Source organism: Hemiscyllium ocellatum, chromosome 14, assembly GCF_020745735.1.
Source record: "Hemiscyllium ocellatum isolate sHemOce1 chromosome 14, sHemOce1.pat.X.cur, whole genome shotgun sequence".
Lineage (NCBI taxonomy): Eukaryota > Metazoa > Chordata > Chondrichthyes > Orectolobiformes > Hemiscylliidae > Hemiscyllium > Hemiscyllium ocellatum.
The window spans coordinates 1,798,651-1,823,123 of NC_083414.1; the positions used below are offsets into that span (position 1 = coordinate 1,798,651).

At 42.1% G+C, this 24,473-nt stretch overlaps 1 protein-coding gene across 6 annotated transcripts in view; it reads right to left on the minus strand.

The window, feature by feature from the left end:
• Positions 1-2,501: 2,501 nt before the first annotated feature.
• Positions 2,502-24,473, minus strand: part of usp19 (ubiquitin specific peptidase 19) — a 156,583-nt gene continuing 134,611 nt past the window's right edge. For 5 of the 6 annotated variants that reach the window (XM_060835287.1, XM_060835286.1, XM_060835289.1 and 2 more), the window contains one exon: positions 7,427-8,758. In XM_060835287.1, the coding sequence (XP_060691270.1) occupies positions 8,525-8,758 (234 nt within the window). In that variant the 3' untranslated portion in view covers positions 7,427-8,524. Of the gene's footprint in view, positions 7,216-7,426; positions 8,759-24,473 lie in introns of those variants that run through there. The other variant, XM_060835291.1, reaches the window with a different exon arrangement.

Sequence of the window (24,473 nt, forward strand, 5' to 3'; positions counted from 1 at the left end):
ACTGGTGGATACTAGCTCACTGATTAAAAATCTACGTCCTCAAATGTAATTAGTATTGGATGAAGGATGAGGGAGAGCCGGGAAAGCATAGTTGAGGTAGAGATGAGATCAGTCATGATCATAATAAATGGTGGAGCAGGCACAAGGGGCTGAATGGCCTCCTCCTGTTCGGAGTTATGTTCCAGGTGAGACTGAGCAGCGTTTTATAAAAGGCTCATCCCAACCTCCTTTAATAACCTCAAAGTCCAAAAGTGCTTACAGCCAACAAACCTCACTGCTATAATGGGTAACAAGAGATCTGCTTTGAGCAGTAGCGACAGGAGACTGGTATTACAGATTGCTGCTGTGCTTCAGAGGGGTCAGGCACGGGTTTAGATTGAAAACCTCGAAGCAGAAAGGAGAGTGTACAATGCAGGCTGATGCTGCAGTGCAGTACTGAAGGAGCCCGGAGCTGGAACAGGAACTGTATTGCTGACCAGATGTTAAATGGAGCCCACCAGATGGATGAAAAATGAAGAGGAGCAAACGATTGAGTTGCCCAGATTTCTAGGACCAGTATTTATCACTTAATGACATGAAATATTAACGTCAACAAGGTCCCACACGGTAGTCTTGTTAGTAAGATTAGATTCCTGTTGAGTATCTTTCTAAAGTCCATGTAGACAACTACTGCCCTGCTTTCATTTGCTACCTTAGTCACCTCTTCAAAAAAAACCTCAAAGTTTGAGAGTTATGATTTCCATGCACAAAGCCATATTGACTGTCCCTAATCAGTTCTTGCCTTTCCAAGTGCATGTAGATCCTGTATCTGAGAATCTCCTCCAACAACTTACCCACCACTGATGTTTGGCTGACCAGTCTGTAGTTCCCAGGCTTTTCTTTGTAGCATTTCTTAAATAAAGACACAACTTGAGCCACCCTCCAGTCTTCCAGCACCTTACCTGTGGATGTAGATGATATTACTATCTCCACTAGGTACCTGCAATTTCTTCAAGGAGAAAGTTCCTGAAGAAGGGCTTATGCCCGAAACGTCGAATTTCCTGATACTTGGATGCTGCCTGACCTGCTGCGCTTTTCCAGCAACACATTTTCAGACCTGCAATTATTTCCCTAGCTTCCCACAATGTCCTGGGATAGGCTTGATCAGGTCCTAGGGATTTATCTACCTTTATGCTTTTTAGGGCTTTCAGAGAAGGTGCAGAGAGATGACTGATTATGAGCTCAGCTTATGATCACCTGATCTCACAGTATGCTTCACTTGGAATACTTCTGTAGTAGGAGCAGGGGCTGTTAGACAGGGGACTGCTGGGAAGGTAAATTATTCCTTTAATAGCTTATCTTGTGAATAGGTGGAACACACACTGAACAGGAGTGACCACAGGACTGCAGAGTAAGTGAGATAATATATTTAGATGGTGGCTTTATCCAAAACACTACTTAGGGTAGTGTCTCCCACCCATCCTCCTCCTCCTCTAACCAAAGAGAAATGTGCTGTGCACCAATTTGGTAAGGTTACTGGCCTTTTCTCAATAGTCTCTTTGGGAATTCAGGACAGTGGCAATGGATGTTAGGGCAGTTGCATGCTCCTCTGTAGGATGAGAGAGGTAAGGGTTACCATTAGTATCCCTACTGACTTCATCTGCAGAAGTGTACATAACTCTAGCTCCTCTGAAACCATGTTAGGGTACTGGAGCTGGATGAGAACTTCAGATCATTTGGGAAGCGGAGGGGGAAATTGGAGTTACAAGGAGGTAGTTTCACCTCAGGTACAGGAAACAGGTAGATGGGTTATAGAAAGGGAACAGGCAGACAGTACAGGCTGTTCCCCTCTAAGTATCCCATTTTGGCTACTGTTGGTGGGGGGGGGGGGAATGACTGACCAGGGGAAATAAGTGGAAAGAAAAATAATCAAAGGAACAGCATTCATAAGTCAACAGGGGGAAAGTGAAACGAGTTGGAAAGGAACAAATCTAATGTAACACAGTATTGAGAAATAGGAAGTATTAAAAAGGTCTGTGTTTTTAATTACATCTAATTATAAACAAAAAGCAGGATTTAGCATTTACAGGCTGGATTATAGAAAAGCTGCACAGAAGCACTGGAAAAGTTTGTTGTTTGGCTTTTGTCTGTTGGGATTTTGCTGCAAAGTCCAGGAATGTGGCTGCTCTGCTTTGTGGGAAAATTAACACCGTAGTCCCTGACAGAGAGCTTATGCCTGAAACGTCGCATTTCCTGTTCCTTGGATGCTGCCTGACCTGATGTGCTTTTCCAGCAACACATTTTCAGCTTCATCCCTGACAGAGGCAGCTTCAGCTTTGCCACAGGCAAATAGCAGTGAAAACTGTGGTAAAGCCTCCTTCCACACACCACCCCACCCCATCCCACCCCCCCATCAATACCTGCACCTCTGGAACGGGTTTTTAAAAATAGTGATAAAACACACAACAAAAACCAACAAAATTCAGCACAGCAGCCAATGAGACAAAAACGAAACTGTCTTGTTTTTAATTCAGGTAAAATTAACAAACTGAAATGCAAACATTTCACTTTCACAACAAATTTGTTTTAAAAGACAGTGACAGAAAACAAAGATTGCAACAAAGTTGGGGCTGGATTTGAGGGGAAATTCGAAATCAGAAGGCATGAGTGGGATGGGTGGAAGATTGAAAACCAGGGAACAGAGTGTAAGTGACAGATTGAAAATGACAGAACAAAAGGTGGCGGGGGTGGGGAGGGTGGCGGGGGGGGATCGTGACAAAGAGAACAAGCACGGGCAGGGGAAACTGATAATAAAAGGCCAGTGGGTGGTGGGGGAGGCAAGAGAGACACAAACCAAGCCCACAAAGTTTCCTTTTCCTTTTCAAAGAACTCAAATTGAAACGTTTAGTTAGTTTTTTTAAAAAAATAGCACTTCAGGAACTGTGTCAGTATTGGCCCAGTCCTTTGCTGTGAACTATCCCCAGTAACTGTCACCTGTCTTCAGGGGAAAAAAAAGGTGCTCTGTAACTGTGATTACAGCAGAACACAAGTGAATGTGCATTTTTAAAAATTAGAACCAAAGGAAAGCAGGTTGCATCTGATTCACTGTCCCTCATTATGAACAAACCACTGAAATGGAGTTCAGCTGGCATTATAACTCCACAGTGACTTACTCCATTCCACCAACCCCACTCTGCCTAGTCATCTGCCCTCTTCCCCCAAAAGCTGCTGCTTCAACATGGATTATTATTCAGGAAGGCTTTCAATGACTAAAAGTGACTTGCAAGGTCAGAGAAATAGGAGAATGGTGATCAAACCACAATGTTTTCACTAAGTTGTCATGTACATGCTGCAGCACACGGAATATTCAGAATGCTTTCCCTAGCTCAGTGGAAAGGGGAGACAGTCATTTCTTGGAACTTCAGGGCTATTGGCACTGTGACAGCACCTTCACCACAGAGTGCAGAGGTTCCGATATCTTCTCCAGGATAGCCCAATGTTGTCAGCATCCTGAGGGGGAGTTGGTGGGAATGGACAAACTCAATATGTGCCACTCACTCAGACTAGTAGAGGTCATGAGCTCTGTACAGATTTATACGGCCCCTCTACCCAATCGATAGCCTCACCAAGTCTCAACTTAAATGGATCCCCTGGCCCCAAGCACCAAGACAGAATGCGCGCACCAACTAGGTCTGAACACTGAGACCGAATCCAAGGCCCCCCACTGGAGTTTCGTATGCAGTATATGTTGGCAAATACATTTCAATCAATCATTCAATAGGAAAGCAACTCAATAAAGCAAGAATTAGGGTCTTTAGAGCAAATAATATCAGAAAAGAAAGAAAAAAATGCCAAATCAGCCTGTGATTCAGCAATTCACACACAAACATTTGCTTAAAGGTGATGTGAACGGTGTACCTTCCAAATGACTGATGAGGTTTTCAATCGAGTCTCTCTCTTTAGCTGAAAGATGAGGCCATACATCCAGGAACTAAACAATGTATTTAGGGATACAAGTACAAGACTGTGCAAAAAAGCTAAACCTTGCCTTAGAGTGAACTTATCAAATGGAGGCTGTCAAGGTCAAATGGTCACCACTGAGAGAAGGATGATGCATATGAGAAAGAGCTGGTCACACACCAACATTTAAAAACAGATCTCATCACGAGCTGCATCCGCGTGGAATCCATGTAGGATATGATGATTATGTTACTATCCAACAAAAGCTACAAAAGATATCTAGCCACAGGTTAAAACATTTTCTCTGTTGAACGGATAATGGGAGTCCTTTCTGACAGTGATTACCAAAACAAAAAAAGAATACAGTTCTGCAGCATATAACAGTTTGCCCGGCACTGATCATTCCTACAATGGAATTTGCTCCAAGCTACAGGGAGCTGCAAGTTGTCAGTGGTGCAATAGGTACATGTGGAGCATTAAGAGAATGGAGTGGGGGAATGAAGGGTTGGGGGACTAGTTTTGCTGCTCCTTGAAAGGTTAATTTATTAGGGACTACTTTTGTCTTTTGACACAATGCCAAAGCTCACCAGTGGATCGAAACCAACCCAAACACCCTCACCCAATACATGCACAAAGTCTAGGAATGTCCCTAGACTTGCCCTCAAGTTAACTATCATCACAATGCACTGATATTAGGGATGTAACATTAGCTATTCCTATTCAGCAACACATCAGATAAATTGGAATTCTGGTGAGAGCCAAACAGCACTGAAAACCTAAGGTGACAGGTGCACCAGGATAGTGAGTAGGTACCCTAATAACAAACCAGGTTTATACCAAACCAGGTTTTATGAACAAGTTTTCAGTTCCTACAACTCTGGATCTGGTAGATGATAGGGTCACAAATTGTAGACAATATCAGAACAGCAAAACGTGCATGCCTGGTTCACCATTTACAATGGATGGCAAAGCTGAGTTCTGTAGCTGTGATCTGCTGCATTAGGTGATTAAGCCCAACAGGTACTTGTTGATTAAGTGTGAAATAATGAGACTGCCAGTTAGGGTGAGAAGTAAGCAGTGTAAACCTGAATAATTGTCACTTTTGAGATGCTGACTGTTCACACTGGGGCTACCATCACATTACCTGACTACAGCTCACAATACTGTGGTTGACCTAATTGTCGGTCTCCTTATGAGCAGGTGGTGGTTTAGAAATGTGAATACAGTAGAATGCCAGCTTAAATGAAAAGTCTACCTGTAAAAGATGAAAAATCCATGATAAATTTGAAGATTAGCCACTTTTCTCTCCACAGACACTGTCAGACCAGCTAAGTATCAGATTTACAGTATCTGGAATATTTGCAGGTTTGCAGTATCTGGTGTCAGATTCGATCTTGTACTAGATTTATTCCCTGTCTCAGGATTTCCTGATTGCTCCCCTCTAGTAATTCTGCCAACTACTTCAACTGTAGGTTATGAGAAATAAATCAAAGTTAATGGTTAATCACAAGGACAAAGTTTATTGCTACCAACAAAAAAAAAGAAACCTCAGTGACACTCCACCTTCTACCGAAGGTAAAATGGTTCAGCTTGATCTATCTTTACAAGGTATGTCTCATCAGCCAAAGTTTAACCCGTTCCTTACCATCAAATGGATTGCAATGAATGACGTGCATGCACCATGAGAGGTATTGTTCATTGCTTTGGGGAGAATGCAGTGGTGTGTGGGTTTAACTGGCTTTGTCTGAGGGTTAGAGAGGGCATTAGCTCCTAATACCCTCAAACACGTTTCCTGCTCAAGTCTAATCTTGAATGCAATGACATTGGATTGACAATCAAGTGTGCAAAAATTGAAGAACTATTGAACCTGTTGCCTTTGTGGAGGCAAAAGGTTCATTCCATTCCTAATCTTCCAAACAGCTGAGACTAAAATTTACAAAGAATTTGTATAGCTGCAGCTTTCAATCAAGTACATTTCGCACCCTCTAATCACAACCTGAGGCATTCCAGAAATGAATTTCCAACTTCTAGCAAGGATCTTTAAAACACTAGACACAATAAATTCAATTTTCTGGGTAATTTCACTGCAAGAAATCTTTAAATGATCCAGCTTGAATTTTCACGTTTTACAGTAATCGTCATTCTTTGTTGTAACATGCAGGAATTAGCATGAGGGTATGTGCAGATACAGAGCCCACTCTGTTGTGGGCACCTAAAAATCCATTTTTTAATCCCAAATGCAGCAGAGGAAAAACATGTACGCATACAAAGCCCAGTGCCCCCAACAAGAGAGATTCCTGGGACCAAACAAAGGTGGGAGCCTTGAAGGAAGCTTTGGACAAAATTTCAATTTTCCAAAGAAAGGATTTGCTTTTATGTGAAACATAACTGCTTGCAGAACAGAGGCCAAAAACAAAACCCACTCCACTATTCTCACCCAAAAGACCATTCAATTCATACATCCTCTCATCATCATCCTCCGCTTCAGAAACAGGATTTGGCTCATCAAGCATATTATTCCAGAGAGGAGTCCAGTGGTTCTCACAGACGCTGATGAGCACCATGAAACTTCTGGCACAGCTCCTCCTCCATTACTTACCACCTTAACATGCAATCGACACAAAAACAATTCCCCATTGCTTTTTTTTTAAGGTTCAGAATATCATGCTGCACACATCCAAGGACATTTTTTCTATATGCATAAAGTGGATTTGGAGAGAGATTTTAAAATCAAAAGAAGAGGTACAACTGCAAACAGGGTGATGCAGGATGTTCTTGCCACAACTGAGTGTGCATCCATGTGCTTGATGATCCATAATATGCACAATGGCAGCAGAACCGTCATCACATACATTTGTTCACATCACCTTTAAAAACCCATTTCAGCAGCATCTTCAGCTCAGAATGGCATCAACAATACAAAAGCACCAAGACAAATCAATCCTCGTTTCTACGGGCTACAATTCAGGGACCCAAAGGGGGAGAGGGGAGGAAGGTGTGGTGTGGGGGAGGAAGGGGCGGAGAATAAATTAGTTTTATGAGTTGGGGGTTGTACAGATTTTTTTTGTGTCCAAAGTGCCAGGCCTCTTGCTGCGACATGCAGTTTATACACAGTCCCCATGATCAGACCAATCATCAGTCTACTTCTTCCACGTTTCCATAGGCTGGAGTGCAGTGGTCCGCAGGACGTGTGAACAAGTCAGACACCGAGTCCGGACTCAGCTGGGGAGCTTCTTCGGGCTCCTGCTCTGCTCCCCGTGCTGCCTGACTAGAAGCCTGCAAATATATCGATGCCAAGATTTAGGACAAAAAAAAAGTCGAGAGTGTTGTGCAACTCAAAATCGGCTGAAAAAGTACAATAAAAATTTATTATATTTCTTTTTTAAAACTACACCAGCAAATTTTGCAAATCATACTTAAATCTCAAGGTGATGTATTCAAGTGTCAGTATGATAAAATGAATCTTCAAAATTGCAAATGAGCTTAAATTCTCCAGCTTTACATCTCAAATATTAACATTACAATGCTTTCAATTTTAAAAGAAATGTACAATGTGGTGGGGAATCCCTTCATCACTTCCACTTTTAGTGACAAAATAATACATTCAGCCTTTGTGAAATCATCATCTCAGGTACAATCTTAGAAAAATTTTTATAAAGCAACAGAACATGAACAAACACAGGATTTATAATCCTAATCAAGTCTCAGATTTGCAACATTGTAAAGATAAAGTCAACAAATTTCAATTGTGAAGGGTAATATGGAATTACATGGGTGATGCTAACTTGCTATGCAGAAACATTGTACAATCAAATTGCAAACATTTTAAAATGTTTGGCCTCTTCATTTTCAGATGATTTTTCTCCCTGCCCATTGTCCTGGTTTGGAGAGAGAGTGAGGAACAGAAAGACAGGGATACCACTTGCATGACTTCTTGCTGCCAGTATGAGCTTGAAGCCAACTCGAGTCATCTTTCCCTGTAACATTCCTCCCTCTCCAGAAATTAAACAGGTTTGGTAAGTTTCAGCTGCACAAGAGAGATTTGGATCACCCCATACTTGCATCATAGATCTCTGCAGCAGAAACAAACCAGCTTGCTGACTGCGTTTGTCATATTTCCAAAAGCAAAATGGTGCACTGCTTTTGAGGGCTTATTTAAGAATTAACTAGAAATTCTTCATAAATAAATAATTTATAATTAAAGAGACACTAAGATCAAACAACAGCCAGAGGTCCAAGACTACCAGTATTAAACTTTTATTTTTCATTTGTTAAGAGTGAAAATGAAAGTAGGTTTAACGAGCAATTAAAAAAAGTTATCACTACCTGGAACTATTCAGTTTTAAATAGCCCATAGATGGAACATACAATCTGAGGTTTATCCCTTGCTTTATTGCTTTTAAAAAATTAATAATTTGTCAGATATGCTCCAAAGTATGGAGTACTTTCAGGGCAAGTTTGTCACATTCTATAAAAGGAAATGGTTACACCATGGGGAATCATTTTGGGCAGTAATGAAGGACGGGTGTTGCGATTAGCTGTGTACACTAACAGTTCTGTCCTCTGCTGTTGTCTTCCGTGTACCCTAGATGATCAGAGGGTACAGGACATTTACAAAGAGAGCTAGTATTGCAGCTAAAGTGCTGAGAACAAAATAGCGGATGCAGTCTTGGTCTGAGTAGTCTGTAAGCTGAGTTCCTGAGAAATCCTCGTGGATCCGAGACTGCAGAGGCCTAAGTCCCTGATTATGCCTGCCTGGTGTGCGTGGTCCCTCTTCCCCAGTCTCTTCTGCCTCCAGCTCCTGCCATATTAGAGAAGCCTGCGATTTGTGGAAACTCCCATCAGCTTCTCGCAAAAGAACAATGCAATACAGGCCTTCTCTAACTCAAGCTCCTAATAAAACATAAAACTGCCTTTGGTGCAGTAATCTAGAGATGTGCAAGAGGTTCTGGGACAGTAAGAGTAGAACAAAACAATAGGTTGAATACTTGCGTTTTAGGAAAAGCTGGTAAAAATGTCCGTATTTATGAAATGATAGTGATGCATGCAAATGAGCAGATGGCAATACATGTGGAGCTGGCTCCATTTTTGTGGTGTGTTTGCAGTAGATATGTGCAGTGCGTATGCATCTATACGTGCATTTGACATGTTTGGAGGGATGTATTTCTTCGGGGGGGGGGGGGGTGCAGGAGGGAATGGGTGTGTTTATGCACTCATGGAGTGTACATTCCAGAGGGCTGCAGGTGTGGTGTGCAAGACTACCCAAAAGATTTAACACTTGAGCCAAATGGAGGGGAATAGTGAGGAAAGGCAATGCCCAAGTCTGCTTAGGATAACACTGTGAATGGTGTAATAGTAAGTCGTGCAATCAGCTCCTGCTTTCATCCCTAGCCTGTGCTTAAATAGCACCTCTGACCTACAGAGAGGCAGCTGGCAGGATGTTTAATCAGACCGTTCCTGATCAGGCACCTCTGAAAAACCATCCTAAAGCACACCACATGCATTGAATTACTTTATAGTTGTACAAGCTAAATATCAAGCAAATCTATTCCTAACCACCATTCCATGTCAGGGGGGGTACTACATAAGAGGGGGCAATAGGAAGGGTCTCAGGTTGGACAATTCATAATTACAGTGTAGGCTTGAGTATTAGTGTGTGTTAGCTTTGACAGAGATTAAGTGAAAATAGGAAGAGAAAATAATGGCTTCCTGAAAGAATAGTTTTGAAATAGCCCATACTAAATGGATGGGAATGTTTTGAACCAGGGAGTCCATGTAAGTTGCTACCCCAGAACATTTTGCACATTCCAAGTTGCAATTGATGAACTCGGAGCACGTACTTGGACTAAGTTTGAGACAAACACACTTGAGAATAGTCTCTTGTAATGAAGAAAGCAAATAAAACATTCCAGGTTAATGCTGTAAATTTACTTTGTAACAGTTGGGTTTGGACTCTCCCCACCACAACCCACACAAATTTGAACAGTTTAAAAAGCAGCACGACTCTCAAGTTAGCTTGTCTAAGTTATCACATGAGACAATGCATTAAAACAGAGAAACAGAACAGTGCAAACACAACAGGAAAGATACATTCAACAATCACTGCAATTAAGTTAACATGAACTATATAGTATATAAAAACATTAAACACATGCTTTAATGGGCCATTGAAAGATCTTGTGCTTGCCTGCTAATCTCAGAGGTAAATTAAGTAGGGTGATCAATGGGGTGGGGAGGGGGGGGGGGGGGTGCAGTTCTGTGCTTGAATATAACACCCTATCTTCCAATAACCACACAGTGTTCATTCTCTAGACAGTGACTTGCCAGGTGCCAGAAGGAAATGACTACCTATGCAATATTGCCCAAATCAGGATGCTTGTGAGAATGGCCTGTCCTCTTCCTATTCTGTATTTCTCATTTGCATTCATAAAGGAAAGGGATAATGTGATACAGAATCCAAGAGGGGCAATGTGAATCCTTGAAAGTGGATAAGTTGTCAGACCCAAATGGACTGGCCCTAGGATGTTGGGGATGGTCAGGGAGAAATCAAAGCAGCTCTTGGCATTATTTTCAAATCTTCACTTGACACGGGTGAAGTGTTGGAGGACTGGAGGAATGCAAATGTAATTCCGATATTTAAAAAGAAAATTAGCCTTACTTCTGTGGTGTGAAATTGTTAGAATAAATCCTGAGGATCAGAAAACAGCATGGCTTTATTAAGAGATGATCATGCCTTAAAAATTTGATTGGATTCTTTGAGGAAATGAAGAGGAGGATTGATGTGGATAGTGCAGTGTATGCTGTCTACATGGATTTAAGTAATGCATTTGACAATGTCCCACCTTCAAAATATAAAAGCCATGGGATACAGGGGAATGTGTAGAATTGAAGCCAGAGTTGGCTTAGTAACAGAAAACAAGGGGTAATAGTTGATGCCTGCCCCTGAAAATGGAATGCTATTTCAGAAGGTGTTCTGCAGGACTTGGTGTTGGGATCCCTGCTATCAGGGATCCAGTAACAGTTTACTAACAGTGGATCATTGCTATTGGGGATGTGGATAAAGGAAGATGGAAGTAGGTTAACATATTAGGTGTTCCGTTAGAAGTCTGATGAAGTTTCTTAACTTCTTTTTAAAAGGAAGTTGAAAGACTGACCTCTTGTAGCATTTTGTGTTCTCATTTTTTTTGGTTCAACATTCAAGTAGCCTCCCCCCCGGGGGGTGTGATGAAGTATTTCACACTACCCTCACAGAGATTGGAGCAGAAATAGCAGACAGCTGGAGCACTGCTGACAGTGAAACTAATGAAACAGGTCAAAGAGAAGCAGGAATCATGGGTTGGATGTGTGTCAGATGGGGTGGGTGACTGAGTTATGAAAAGCAAGGTCATTTTTCAAAACAATCTTAGGATGTGAACATGGAATTTCCCTGGAAAAACCAAGACAATTTAATTTTTTTCTCTTTTTAAAAAAAACCAACACACAAAGGGGACAGTGGCACATATTATCACAGAACAGGATCAGACAGTCTTCACTAAACTAGCCAGCAAGATCTCATTGGTCTAGGGGTATGATGCTCACTTACGACTTTGTACATTGTAGACATGCGAGGGGTCCTGGGTTCAAATCCCAGCCGAACCCTCATTTCTTGGGGCAGCACAGTGCCTCACAGCACCAGGGACTCCGGTTCAATTTGACCCTTGGGTGACTGTGTGAAATTTGCACATTCTCCCAGTGTCTGCATGGGCACTCAGGTTTCCTTCTGAAGATGTGCAGGTTGGGTGGATTAACCATGGAAAATGCAGGAAATAGATAGAGGAGTGGGTCTTGGTTGGAGGCCCTTCGGAGGATCAGTGTGAACTCGACGGGCTGAATGGCCTGCTTCCATACTAAGAATCCTATGATCCATGCCTTTCCCACCTGAACATGAATTAGCAGCAGCTTTGAAGAACCAGAGGTAATATAATGGAGTTATTCCCGGTACAGGGGCAGAATTTGGGCTTTGAAAGCACGAATGTGAAATCTCAACAGTTTGGGGCTGCTGGCCATTGCTGGGAGAAAATGTTGCAAACTTTGTATATCCCAGGCTACTCATGCTTTAAAGAGAAAAGCAAACCGAGTGAGAACAGGTTCCGGGTTCACAGGAAAGTCAGGGCATGGGTGTAGTTGATTCTTGTGTGACTTAGGGTTAAGGGGAGGCATTGGGCTAATGGTACTAATGCTAGACCATTATTCCAGAAACCCAAGTAACCTTCTGGGGATACCTGTTTGAATTCTGCCACTGCAGGTTTTGAAATTTTAATTCAATAAAATAAAAAGGAAGTCGGGAATTAAAAGTCTATTGATGACCATGAAGCCATTGACAATTGGTGGAAAACCTCATCTGGTTCACTCGTGTCTGTCAGGGAAGGAAACTGCCATCCTTGTGTGGACTGGTCTATATGTGACTGCAGACGCAGAGCATCATGATTGGATCTTAATTGTTTTCTGACAATTAATGGCAGCTTAGCCCACATCCCCTGAATGAATTTTCTAAAAATCCCACCAGCCCCAAGTCTGTGGCACAACCCACAAAACCTGGTCGTTTTTGGGCAGATATCTTGTCCTTCCCACTCAGATTCCACTGTGGAATTCACAGACCAGAACTAGTTAAGTATCATGGAAATTAAAATTAACAGAAAAAAGGTGCAGATACCGAGAATCTCAAACAAAAACACAATATCTTATGAAAGGCAATAGACCTGAAACATTAATTTTGTTTCTCTCTCCAAAGATGCTGAGACATCAGTTGAGTATTTTCTGACTTTATTCCTGGAAGGTATTACTGTTGTGTGGCCCAACTGTTAATCACTGACTGAAGAAATGCACTGTAGTAGTCAGAATTAGAATGTTATAGATGAGGTTTGGGCTGTTTCCTGAAACGTCGATTCTCCTGCTCCTTGGATGCTGCCTGACCTGCTGTGTTTTTCCAGCACCACACTCAGTTACCACCTCCATATGTTGCATTGTAAAAACAGGAACAGCCTGTTACCTTTCCAAAGCAAGTCTACATTAGTTGGTGTCCATTCAAACATTTGTTTTGGGTGATGTGGACAACAATATCTTCCAGATTTCCTGAAGTCAATTCCACAACTAAACATTTCTGAACCCAAGACCAGAAGATTTTAATGAGATGTTCTGAAGCGTCACCAGACACAAAATGTTAACTCTGCTTTCCCCCCACAGATACTGACAGGCATGCTGAGCTTCTCCAACAATTTCTGTTTTGTACCAGAAGACTTTTATTGGGCAAAGAATGTACAGCTATGGAGACTACAGATCAGTTAAGTGAATGGCAGAACAGGTTCAAGGAGCTGAATGTTTCTAACATACCATAGCAGGATTTCACTAGGAATCCTGTAAGCTTGTGGAGCAGGATAACTTCTTTCCTTTTTGGGGAGGACCTCAGGATTGAAGGTCACTTGCTTTCACTCTAGCTTTGGAGATGGCTGATCTGCAGATTCTGCCACACAAGGGCTCGTGGTGCTCAGAGGGTCGACTATTTGAATTATTGGGAGGTTTGTGCACTTTTAGATTCTCAACTTTACCTCATCACAGAATCCCCACAGTTCAGGAAGTGCCATTCAGCCCAGTGAGTCTGCACTGACCCTCCAAAGATCCTTATAACCCTGCACCGACCATGGCTAATCTACCTAGCGTGCACAACCCTGGACACTATGGGACAATTTAGCACGGCCAATCCACCTACGCTAGACACCTTTGGATTGTGGGAGGAAATTGGAGCACCAGGCAGAAAGGGGGAGAATGTGCAAACTCTACTGAGTCACCCAAGGATGGAAGTGAACCTAAGTCCCTGACACAGCAGCACTAACCACTGAACCACTGTGCCAAGCTTAAGGTGGACAAAGGCTGTCAATGTCACAGGCACCAATCTGATTGAATCATCTCCATTTTGGTTAGAGGACATTTTTAAAACATTACACAATTATCCCCCTAATGGTTAGAGATCGTATAGCACAGATACAACCCATTAGTGACTGTGGACTGAAGAAGTCTGCCAATACTTCCCAATTCCTGGTCCACTGCCTTGAAGGTTACAGCAATTAACTGCACATCTGAGTTTTTTTTGAATGCAAAGAAGGCTTCTGCCTCTAGTACTCTTTCAGGCAGTATGTTCCAGATGCCTATCATGCTTTAGGTGGAAGGATCGCTCAATCCCCCGATGATCCTTCAAGCAATTACATTAAAGTCTCTGCCTTTAGTTATTGACCTCATGGAGGGAAATAGTTGTCTACTACCCACCCTAATCTCAGGCCACAAATTTTATATACTTCAAATAAATCTCCCCTTGGCCTCCCCTTTCTAAAGAAATCAGCACCAACCTAACCAATCTCCCTTCATAACAAATTCTCTACCAGGGACACATCGTCACAAATCTCTGCTGTAATCTCTTTAGTGGAGTCATATCTCTTCTACAATTTCCTGAACGGGCCTGTACTTAAAATTTTACAAAATTGGATGTGGGCATCACTGGCTGAGCCAATATTTAATGCCTGCCCCTAGTTGCCCTGGAAGTGGGGGTGAGCTGCCTTCTTGAACCGCTGCAGTCCATTTGGTGCCAAGACTGCCACAATGCCACTGGTGAGGGAGTTCCAGAATTTTGGTCCAGCAACATTGAAGGACTGATGATATATTTTCAAGTCAGGTTGGTAAGGGTTTTGGAGGGAGACTTGAAGATGGTGGTGTTCCCATGTATCTGATGCCCTTGTCTTTCTAGACGGTAGAGGGTGTGGGTTTGGAAGTTGTTAGGAAGCCTTGGTGAATTTCTAAAGTACACCTTGTAGCTGGTACACAATGCTGCTCCTGAGCATTGATGATTGAAGGAGTGGATGCTTGCATCCAGCAGCTGCTTTATCCTGGATGATGTCGGGCTTCTCGAGTGTTGGTGGAGCTGCCCCCATCCAGGCAAATGGGGAGCAAGCCACTGAATTCCTGCCTTGTACAGTGGACAGGCTTTGGGATGTCAGGTGGTGAGTCACTCACTGTAGGATTCCTAACCAGTTTTACATGCTCTCATAGCCAGTATGGCTAGTTAGTTTCTGGTCATGGCATACAATATTCTAGTTGAGATTGAACTACTGAATGTTCCAATTCTTAGCATGATCTCCCTGGTCTTAAATAATATGCCACAGCCAAGAAAAGAAAATATTCCAAGTATTAACAGTCTTGTCTACTTGCCCTGCAACCTTCTGGAATCTGTGGACATGCACTCCAAGGACCCCCTGCCTCTCTACATGTTTCAGTATCGAATCATTCTTTTCTCCTGCTTACTCTTAGCTGTACAGGTTGAAGGTAATTTGCAACTGTGCTGTCACCTGAGTAATTCATGAATAACTTCTTACAATTGCAATGGTGCACAACTCCAATCTGTCACACTTAATGCCCATAACGGAATAAGAAACGTATGATAAATGTTGCTTTGTAGTTACATTCCCCCGAACCCCCACCACCAGAATAAAAATCTATCATCTTTGCTCTCACTGTTGAAATCAAAAGTCAGTCATAGAGATATACAGCACGGAAACAGACCCTTCGGTCCAACCTGTCCACGCCGACCAGATATACCAACCCAATCTAGTCCCACCTGCCAGCACCCAGCCCATATCCCTCCAAACCCTTCCTATTCATATACCCATCCAAATGCCTTTTAAATGTTGCAATTGTACCAGCCTCCACCACATCCTCTGGCACCTCATTCCATACACACACCACCCTCTGCCTGAATAAGTTACCCCTTAGGTCTCTTTTATTCTTTGCCCTCTCACCCTAAACCTATGCTCTCTAGCTCTGGACTCCCCCAGCTCCCCCCACTCCCCCGCCCATCCACCCCAGGGAAAAGACTTTGCCTATTTATCCTATCCATGCCCCTCAGGATTTTATAAACCTCTATAAGGTCACCCCTCAACCTCCGATGCTCCAGGGAAAACAGTCCCAGCCTATTCAACCTCTCCCTGTAGCTCAAATCCTCCAACCCTGGCAACATCCTTGTAAATCTTTTCTGAACCCTTTCAAGTTTCACAACATCTTTCCGATAGGAAGGAGACCAGAATTGCATGCAATATTCCAACAGTGGCCTAACCAATGTCCTCCCAACTCCTGTACTCAATACTCTGACCAATAAAGGAAAGCATACCAAACGCCTCTTCACTATCCTATCTACCTGTGACTCCACTTTCAAGGATCTATCAACCTGCACTCCAAGGTCTTTTTATTCAGCAACACTCCTTTGAACCTTACCATTAAGTGTATAAATCCTGCTAAGATTGGCTTTCCCAAAATGCATCACCTCACATTTATCTAAACTAAGCTCCATCTGCCATTTCTCAGCCCATTGGCCCATCTAATTAAGATCCTGTTGTAATTTGAGGTAACCCTCTTCGCTGTCCACTATACCTCCAATTTTGGTGTCATCTGCAAACTTACTAACAATACCTCTTATGCTCACATCCAAATCATTTACATAAATGATGAAAAGTAGTGGACCCAGCACCGATCCTTGTGGCACTCCACTGGTCACAGGCCTCCAGTCTGAAAAACAACCCTCCACCACCACCCTGTCTTCTACCTTTGAGCCAGTTCTGTATCTAAATGGCTAGTTCTCCCTGTATTCCATGGGATCTAACCTTGCTAACCAGTCTCCCATAGGGAACCTTGTTGAATGCCTTACTGAAGTCCATATATATCACGTCCATTGCTCTGCCCTCATCAATCCTCTTTGTTACTTCTTAAAATAATTCAATCAAGTTTGTGAGACATGATTTCCCACGCACAAAGCCATGCTGACTACCCCTAATCAGTTCTTGCCTTTGCAAAAACATGTAAATCCTGTCCCTCAGGATTTCCCCCAACAACTTGCCCACCAACGATGTCAGGCTCACTGGTCTATAGTTCCCTGGTTGTCCCGACCACCCTTCTTAAACAGTGGCACCATGTTAGCCATCCTCCAGTCTTCAGGCACCTTATCTGTGACTATTGATGATACAAATATCTCAGTAAGAGGCCCAGCAATTACTTCCCAGAGCTTCCCTAACTTCCCAGAGTTAGTCTGCACAGTTTATTTCTTGAATTAAATTTCCCAGCACCTCCTCAAAACTTCAGTCTCCCCTGCCCCCCAAGAACCCACAAACTCCACTCAACTATCATGTCACTAAAACCCAAAGTCTTCTAATTTTCATATCTAAGAGTTTTGCTGCACTATAGGTCCTGGAACTTTCAGCCATTCTAAAATAATGCAATCAAAACAATCCCTTCACAGGCTAGTATGAGAATGGAAATGATACAAAGCTGAGGTGGAATAGCAAGTTATAATCAGGAGAATAATTTCAGAATAAGACAAAGATCCCTTGCACAACTGGGAGGCCAGCCAAGTCATTTGAATTTTAAGGTCAAGATAATTTCAAGGCTTTATCTTGGAGTATTCCTTCAAAGTAACAAGTGGTGAACCCAAGGATTGGGAGAAAGGACCATGGAAATGAAACAATTTCTCACTGAAAGTAAAGCAGATTTGTAGACAATGTTGGTTCAGTTTCCACACACAAAACATACTTTATTAATTGTGTCAACCTTGCAAAACTGACTTTGAGTTTTATATTAATCACATACATGCTACATTACACACTAGCCCAGATTAGCTGATGGATTAAGCACAACACCACAGGGTATACAAAGGAAACAGTATTAACGTAATGCCTATTTGACTGTCAAAATCCCTAAAAACTGGAAAGATTTTAGCCATGCAAGGTTGCTTCAAAGCAGTAATAAAAAGCATGATGATTTAGACAAATAATACAGAGCCACAGATGCAAGTTTGCTGGTGAGAATTAGGTGGCACACTAGGTGATGAAGATAAGAGCAAAAAGTTACAAGGGAGCAGCAGAACTGTGACAGAGGGAGTTCAATCCATTTTAGGTCCAAGAAATATCAATATTTCTAAATTGAGAGAAGTGAGGAACCCAGGATAAGCAGAGATGTGGAGGTCCCAACACAGAAATAATCAAAAACAAATCAATTAAAAGGCTCAAAAAACAGAAATTGCTGGGAAAGTTCAGTGGGTCTAGCAGCATCTGTGGAGAGAGATCAGAGTTAAAGTTTGGGCTGAGAATGACACAAAGACCCCTTGCTCAAGTGGGAAGCCAGCTAAGTTACTGTTAAAGCTTATAAATCAAAATTTTAATGCCGGGATTTTTAAAAGTTAAAAGACCAGTTGAAATAGGCCTTTACTTCAAAGATCGAATACAAGGATATGAGACATATGCTCAGGTGGCATAGGGCTCTGCTTGACCTTGATGTAGGAACTGGGCTCAGTTCTGAGTACTGTACCTCCACAAGGATACAGGGGTCTTAGAAAGGCCCTATCACAGATCCACCCACTCTGAGACTGAAAGGATTAAGTGATGAGGGCTGGTTACATACACAAACACACACACAATGGACTCACATACCCTGAGTATAACAGTGTGTTCTGATGTTTAAAATGAAAAAAGAAATTGACACGGTTGACAAAAATAAATTATTTCCTGTTTTTCTCGATAGATCTTTGTGAGGCGAAGGTCCTATGAATTATGAAATAAGACAGGGAGTGAAGCTAAAAGCAGTTATGATTTAATTGAATGTGAAACAACCATGAGGTGCTGAAAGGAATCCTCCAGCCCAAGGACAGGACGAAGCAGAGAGCTGCAGTTTCCAGATTCTAGCAGGTGTCTCTTTGCCCATTGATTTGTTACAGAAAAATTGTAGAAATACTCAGCAAGTGACCTCTATCAGCACTCTCATTAACCAGTATTTGATTTTTTTAAAATTTCAGATTTCTAGCATCAGCAGTATTTCCCTTTTGTAGCAATCATGCTCAAAGCTGAAATGCAAATCTGGTCTTTGCTTTTCAACACCTATATATGATTTTTATTTTGATCCTAATTAAGAGACACTAGTGTTGGGGAATGGAGACTTCTCTTTTGAAGCATCAAGCATTGTCAGGTTAGGTTTGGCACAATAGTTGTCCCACTAACATGCTTCCAACCTACAACTTGCAACTTGCCTGAAGTTTAGGGTGTAGGTTTGCTCGCTGAGCTGTAGGTTTGATATCCAGACGTTTCATTACCTGGCTCGGTAACATCATCAGTGGTGACCTCCAAGTGAAGCGTAGCTGTTGTCTCCTACTTTCTATTTATATCTTTCTCCTGGATGGGGTTCCAGGGATTTGTGGTGATGTCATTTCCTGTTTGTTTTCTGAAGGGTTGCTGAAGTTTAGTCAGAGACGGAGGATTGTTTGATGACTAAGTCACCTAGTGAATCTCAAAAGCTCACCCACCATCTACAAGGCACACTTCATAATGCGTTACTGCACAAGTGCAGCTCCAATAACACCACAAACCTAATGTTCACTGTAACATACCAGCCTGCTTGATCAGCATCCCAATGAGTACCTTCAACAGTCACTCTACCCTTACATACACCAGGCAGTGACAACAGCATACTCCACTTCCATGATGTACTGCAGCAACTCATGCTCAGCAACACCTAACAAACCATCTAGGAGGACAAGAGCAGCAGATACATGGGATACAGAAAACAGAAAGGAGTAAGCAGATCATTCTCGGGATGGCAGGGGAGTGGGACACTGCAAGGGTCAGTGCTATGTTCACAAGTGCTCACGCTCTATATCAATGATTAGGATACAGCGAGCACTTGTAACATTTCCACATTTGGTCATTACACCAAACTGAATGGGAACTGGTTCAAGGAGGCTTACTTGGACAGGTTAAGTGAATGGGCTAGAACACAGCACGTTGGATACAATGCAAACAGATGTGAAGTCATTCACTTTGGTTAAAAATAACAAAGGCAGCATATTCCTTAAATGCTCGGAGGGTGACAAGGACAGGTGTTGAAAGAAACCTGGAAGTCCTTGTTTGTGAATCACAAGCAGCTAACACATAGGTGCAGCAAGTAATCACAAAGGCAAATGGTATGCTGACCTTCATTGACCAATGGAAGTTGAGCCCAGTTGCACACAGCATTGGCGAGACTTCACCTAGAGTACTATGCTCTGTTCTTACCTTCTCAAAGGAAGGATATATTTGCCGTAGACGGGTGTAACGAGGGATTTATCAGATTAATCCCATGATGGTGGGATCATTTTGAGAGATTGAGGAAAATGCTAGAAAATGGGATTAAAATAGTTAAGATGGTTGCTTTTGACTGGTGTGGGCACAATGGGCCGAAGGGCCTTTTTCTGTGCAGCTGATTTCTTTGGCTTAATAAACTGGGTCTGTGTTCTCTGGAGTTTTGGAGAATGAGGCATGATCCCATTGAAACTCTCAAAATTCTTATAAGTCATGGCATGGTGATGTATAAAGGATGTTTCTTCTGGTTTGTGTCCAGAATTAGAGGACAATCACAGGATAAAGTGCAAACCATTTAAGACTAAGATGAGAAAACATTCCTTCACTCTCAGGGTGGTGAATCTTTAGAATTCTCTGACCCAGAAGCTTTGGAAGCTCAATCATGGAGCTGGTTTAAATCAGAAGTCGATAGGTTTCTGAAGATCAACAAAAAGTTGTTGAGGCCAATTCGTTAGATTTATTCAAGAGGCAGCTGGACATGACCGTTCCAGCTAAAGGGAACAAGAGGTGTGAAGAGAAAGTGGGAATGGGATACTGAAATTGCATGACCATATTGAATGGTGTGCAGTCTCGAAGGGCTGAATGGCCTACCCCTGTAGCCATGTGCTACATTTCTATTAAGGGATATGAAAACAGTGTGGAAAATTACTCCAAGGAGATGATCAGCCGTGACCAAGTGGCAGGGCAGACTCAATAAGTTGAATGGTGTATTCCTGTTCCTATGTTTCTGCTCAGGTAGGATACAAAACTGAAAAAAAGGCAAGGATGGCTCCATTAATTAATGATAGCATCAGCACAACAGAGTGATAATCTAATTATACAAAACCAGGAAGTAGAAATAATTTGGATCAAACAGAAAAGTTAAAAAGGTAAGGAGTGACTTCTGGCAGTGGTGTACATACCCTCCCAACAGCAACCACATGGTAGGCTGGTGTATAAACTAAACATTAAACATGAGTTCTTCACAAAGGCACAGTATTGCATGGAATTTTAATTCACATAGACTGGAAAAATCTAATGGGCAAAGGTAGAGGAGTTCATATGTTTTGGGACAGTTACTTCAAACAGCATGTTCTGCAGTCTGTCAGAAAGCAGACTATACTAGACTTGGCATTGTGCAATGAGATAGGATTAATTAATGGTCTCATAATGAGAGTGTCACTTGATTGCAATGATCACAATCTGAGTGAATTCACTCTCAGTTTGAGGGAGATGGGCAGTTGGGTCCAGGTCTCATATTTTTAACTTTAAGGACAACTATGAGAGCATGAAAGCAGAACTAGCTGAAGTGACCTGGAAAATTAGATTATGGGAAAGATCAAGGGAGATGCAGTTGTGGATATTTAAGGGCATATTTCAGAACGTAGAACAGATACATTCTGACAGGAAAGGAAAATGCCAAAGGGAGGACAGACCATTCCTCATTAACTAAAAGTTAAAGATACACGTTAGGAATGCTTTATCCGAAAACTCCAGGACCAGCTGGTTTTCAGACAAATGACATGTTCAGTTCTTTTCAGTCCACTATAGTTATTTCAAGGCCTTCAGAAAAAACACTTTGCTTGACCTAAATGAACCTAAAAGCAAACACGTTTTCCCTCTATCAGACCTGTGGACGTGCTGAGTTTTGTCCCCAAAGATTCAAAGTCAGCACGCCTACAGGTCTGTTTGAGTTTACTTCTGAAAAGACCTTCAGTTTTTAGGGCTTTACAGTTTTCAGATGTATGGAGAATAGATAGCCAACCTGCACTTCAAGAAAAATTGAAGAAAAAATAATTGCATAAAGCTAGGTGACAGGTCAAATGATAGGACAGAATACAAATACAAAAAAGTAATAGAGGAGCAAAGTTAGTGTAAGGGGACGCTCACTTGTAAGGGGAAATATAGAAAAATGTTAAGAGTGTTGACAGATATTTAAAAGGGGGAAAACAGTGTTAAAATGAATTTGGTCCCATGAAAAGCAAATCTGCTGAATTAGTAATGAAAACCAAGGAGATGGTTTCTGAACTGAACAGGTATTTTACATCAGTCTTCATTTACAGGATACAAACAACACCCCAGATACAGCTGCAAATCAGGAAATGGAAAGGAGGAAGAAATTAATGAGTTAAAATAAAAGTTTGACTTCATCTTGGTTTTAAATAGCATCCCATTTATTGTCAAATTGTAAGCCTAGTTCTAGACACAACCAGGGAAAATAAAACTTGCCTATATTTAGCCTATTTAAGTATTTAAAAAATTTCAATGAGATCATCTCTCATTCTTCAAAACTCTAGAGAACCCAGGCCCAGTTTGACAATCTCTCTTCGTAAGTCAGTCAAATTATTCTAGGAACAAGTCTGATGAACCTTCATTGCACTCTATGGCAATAATATCTTTCCAGGGATAAGGAGACCAAAACTGCACACACTACTCCAGCTGCAGCTTCTATATAAATGTAGCAAGATTTCACTACTCCTGTACTCAAATCTTCTTGGGATAGGGCTAACATCCCATTAACTTGCCTAATAGCTTGCGACATCAGTATGTTAGCCTTCAGTGAGTAACAGACAAAGGACAAAGGGCAATAAGTCACTGATTCCTGCAGGACACCACTGGCCACAGACCTTCAACCAGAAAAAACACTCCTCTGCTACTCTGCCACTTAGGATACAGCACTGGCTTCATTATCACCAGCTCAGCAATAATTCCTCTATCACTCATGGAAGGGTCAATGGCCTATAATTTCCCAGATTCTCTGTTGCCTTCTTACGCAAAGGAACAATGGCTATCCTCTAGTCTCTGGGACCTCTTGTGACTAAAAAGGACACAAAGATTTCGTACAAGGCCCAGCAATTTTCCTCAACTGCCTTTCTCAGCATTCTATCAAGTTCTGGGGACTTGTCTACCTTAACCGCTTTTCAAAACCTCCACCACCTTTTTTTAGATTGACATGCCCTAGGATATCAACATTGCCCTCCCAAAACTTCTCACCCACCATGTTTTTCTCCTTTGAGAGTACCCCTGGAAAGTATTCATGAAGGACCACACCCACTTCCTCCAACTCCATGCATAAACTCCCTCCTTTACCCTTGAGTGCACTTACCTTTTTGCTAATGTTCAAAATGCCTTACATTTCATGGCCATCTTTATCCCTAACCGCTTGTTCGACTTTTTTCCTATTTTTGTATTCTTCAAGGTATCTACCTTCAGTTTCCTAAGCTTTACATATACCTTTTTCACTAAGCTCTCAATTTCTCTTGTCATCCTAATGCTGGTCCTAAACTCTAATCAACTGGCCTTTAAAGGATTCCCACATGCCAGGTGTGGATTTACCCTCAAACAGCTACCCCTAATCTACAACCCCCAGTTCATGCCTAATGTTGTGGTTGCTAGCCTTCCTCCAGTTTACTGCTTTCACTAGAGGACTACTCTTAGCTTTATCCATAAGTAACTTATAACTTGCAGAATTATGATCAATTGCAAAAGGTTAGCATGTGGGTACAGCAACTAATTAAGAAAGTGAACATAATGTTATCATTCATTGCACAGGAACTGAATACAAAAGTAGCGAGGTAATGCTTCAGTTTTTTTTCAAATCAACAGTGTGGAAACAGGCCCTTCGGCCTAACAAGTACACATTGACCCTCTGAAAAGTAACCCACCCAGACCCATTCCCCTAATACTCTATGTTGACCCCAGACTAATGTACCTAACCTCCACAACCCTGAACACGATGGGCAATTTAGCATGGCCAATTCACCTTACCTGCATACCTTTGGAATGAAGGAGGGAACGGGAGCACCCGAAGGAAACCCATGCACACACAGGGAGCACATGCAAACTCCACACAGACAGTTGCCTCAAGAGGGAATTGAACCTGGGTTCCTGGCACTGTGAGGCAGCAGTGCTGACCACTGAGCCACCATGCTGCTATGAAACAAGGAACTGGTATTTGGAGCACTGTCTTACAGGATTGGTCTCTTTAGTTAAGGATACAACATTGGCTACTGTTAACAAAGGCTTTCTGGGCCAATACCTGGAATGGGTAGCTTGTCTGATCAGGAAAGCTTGGGCAGACTGGGCTTGCATTTGCTAAATGTAACAGGCGAATTGAGTGAAACATAAGAGTCGAGTCATACAGCATAGAAACAGGTCTTTCAGCCCACCATGTCTATCCTGACCAACAAACACCAAACTAATCCCAGTTACCTGCACTTGTTGCATAGCCTACTATGCCCCAGCATTTTAAGTGCTCATTCAGATATTGCTTAAATGTTACGAGTACCTGACCCCACCATTCTCTCAGGCAAGTTCTATATTTTTACCACTCTCTAGCTACAATGTTTTTCAGATCTCCTCTTAACCACTTGCTCT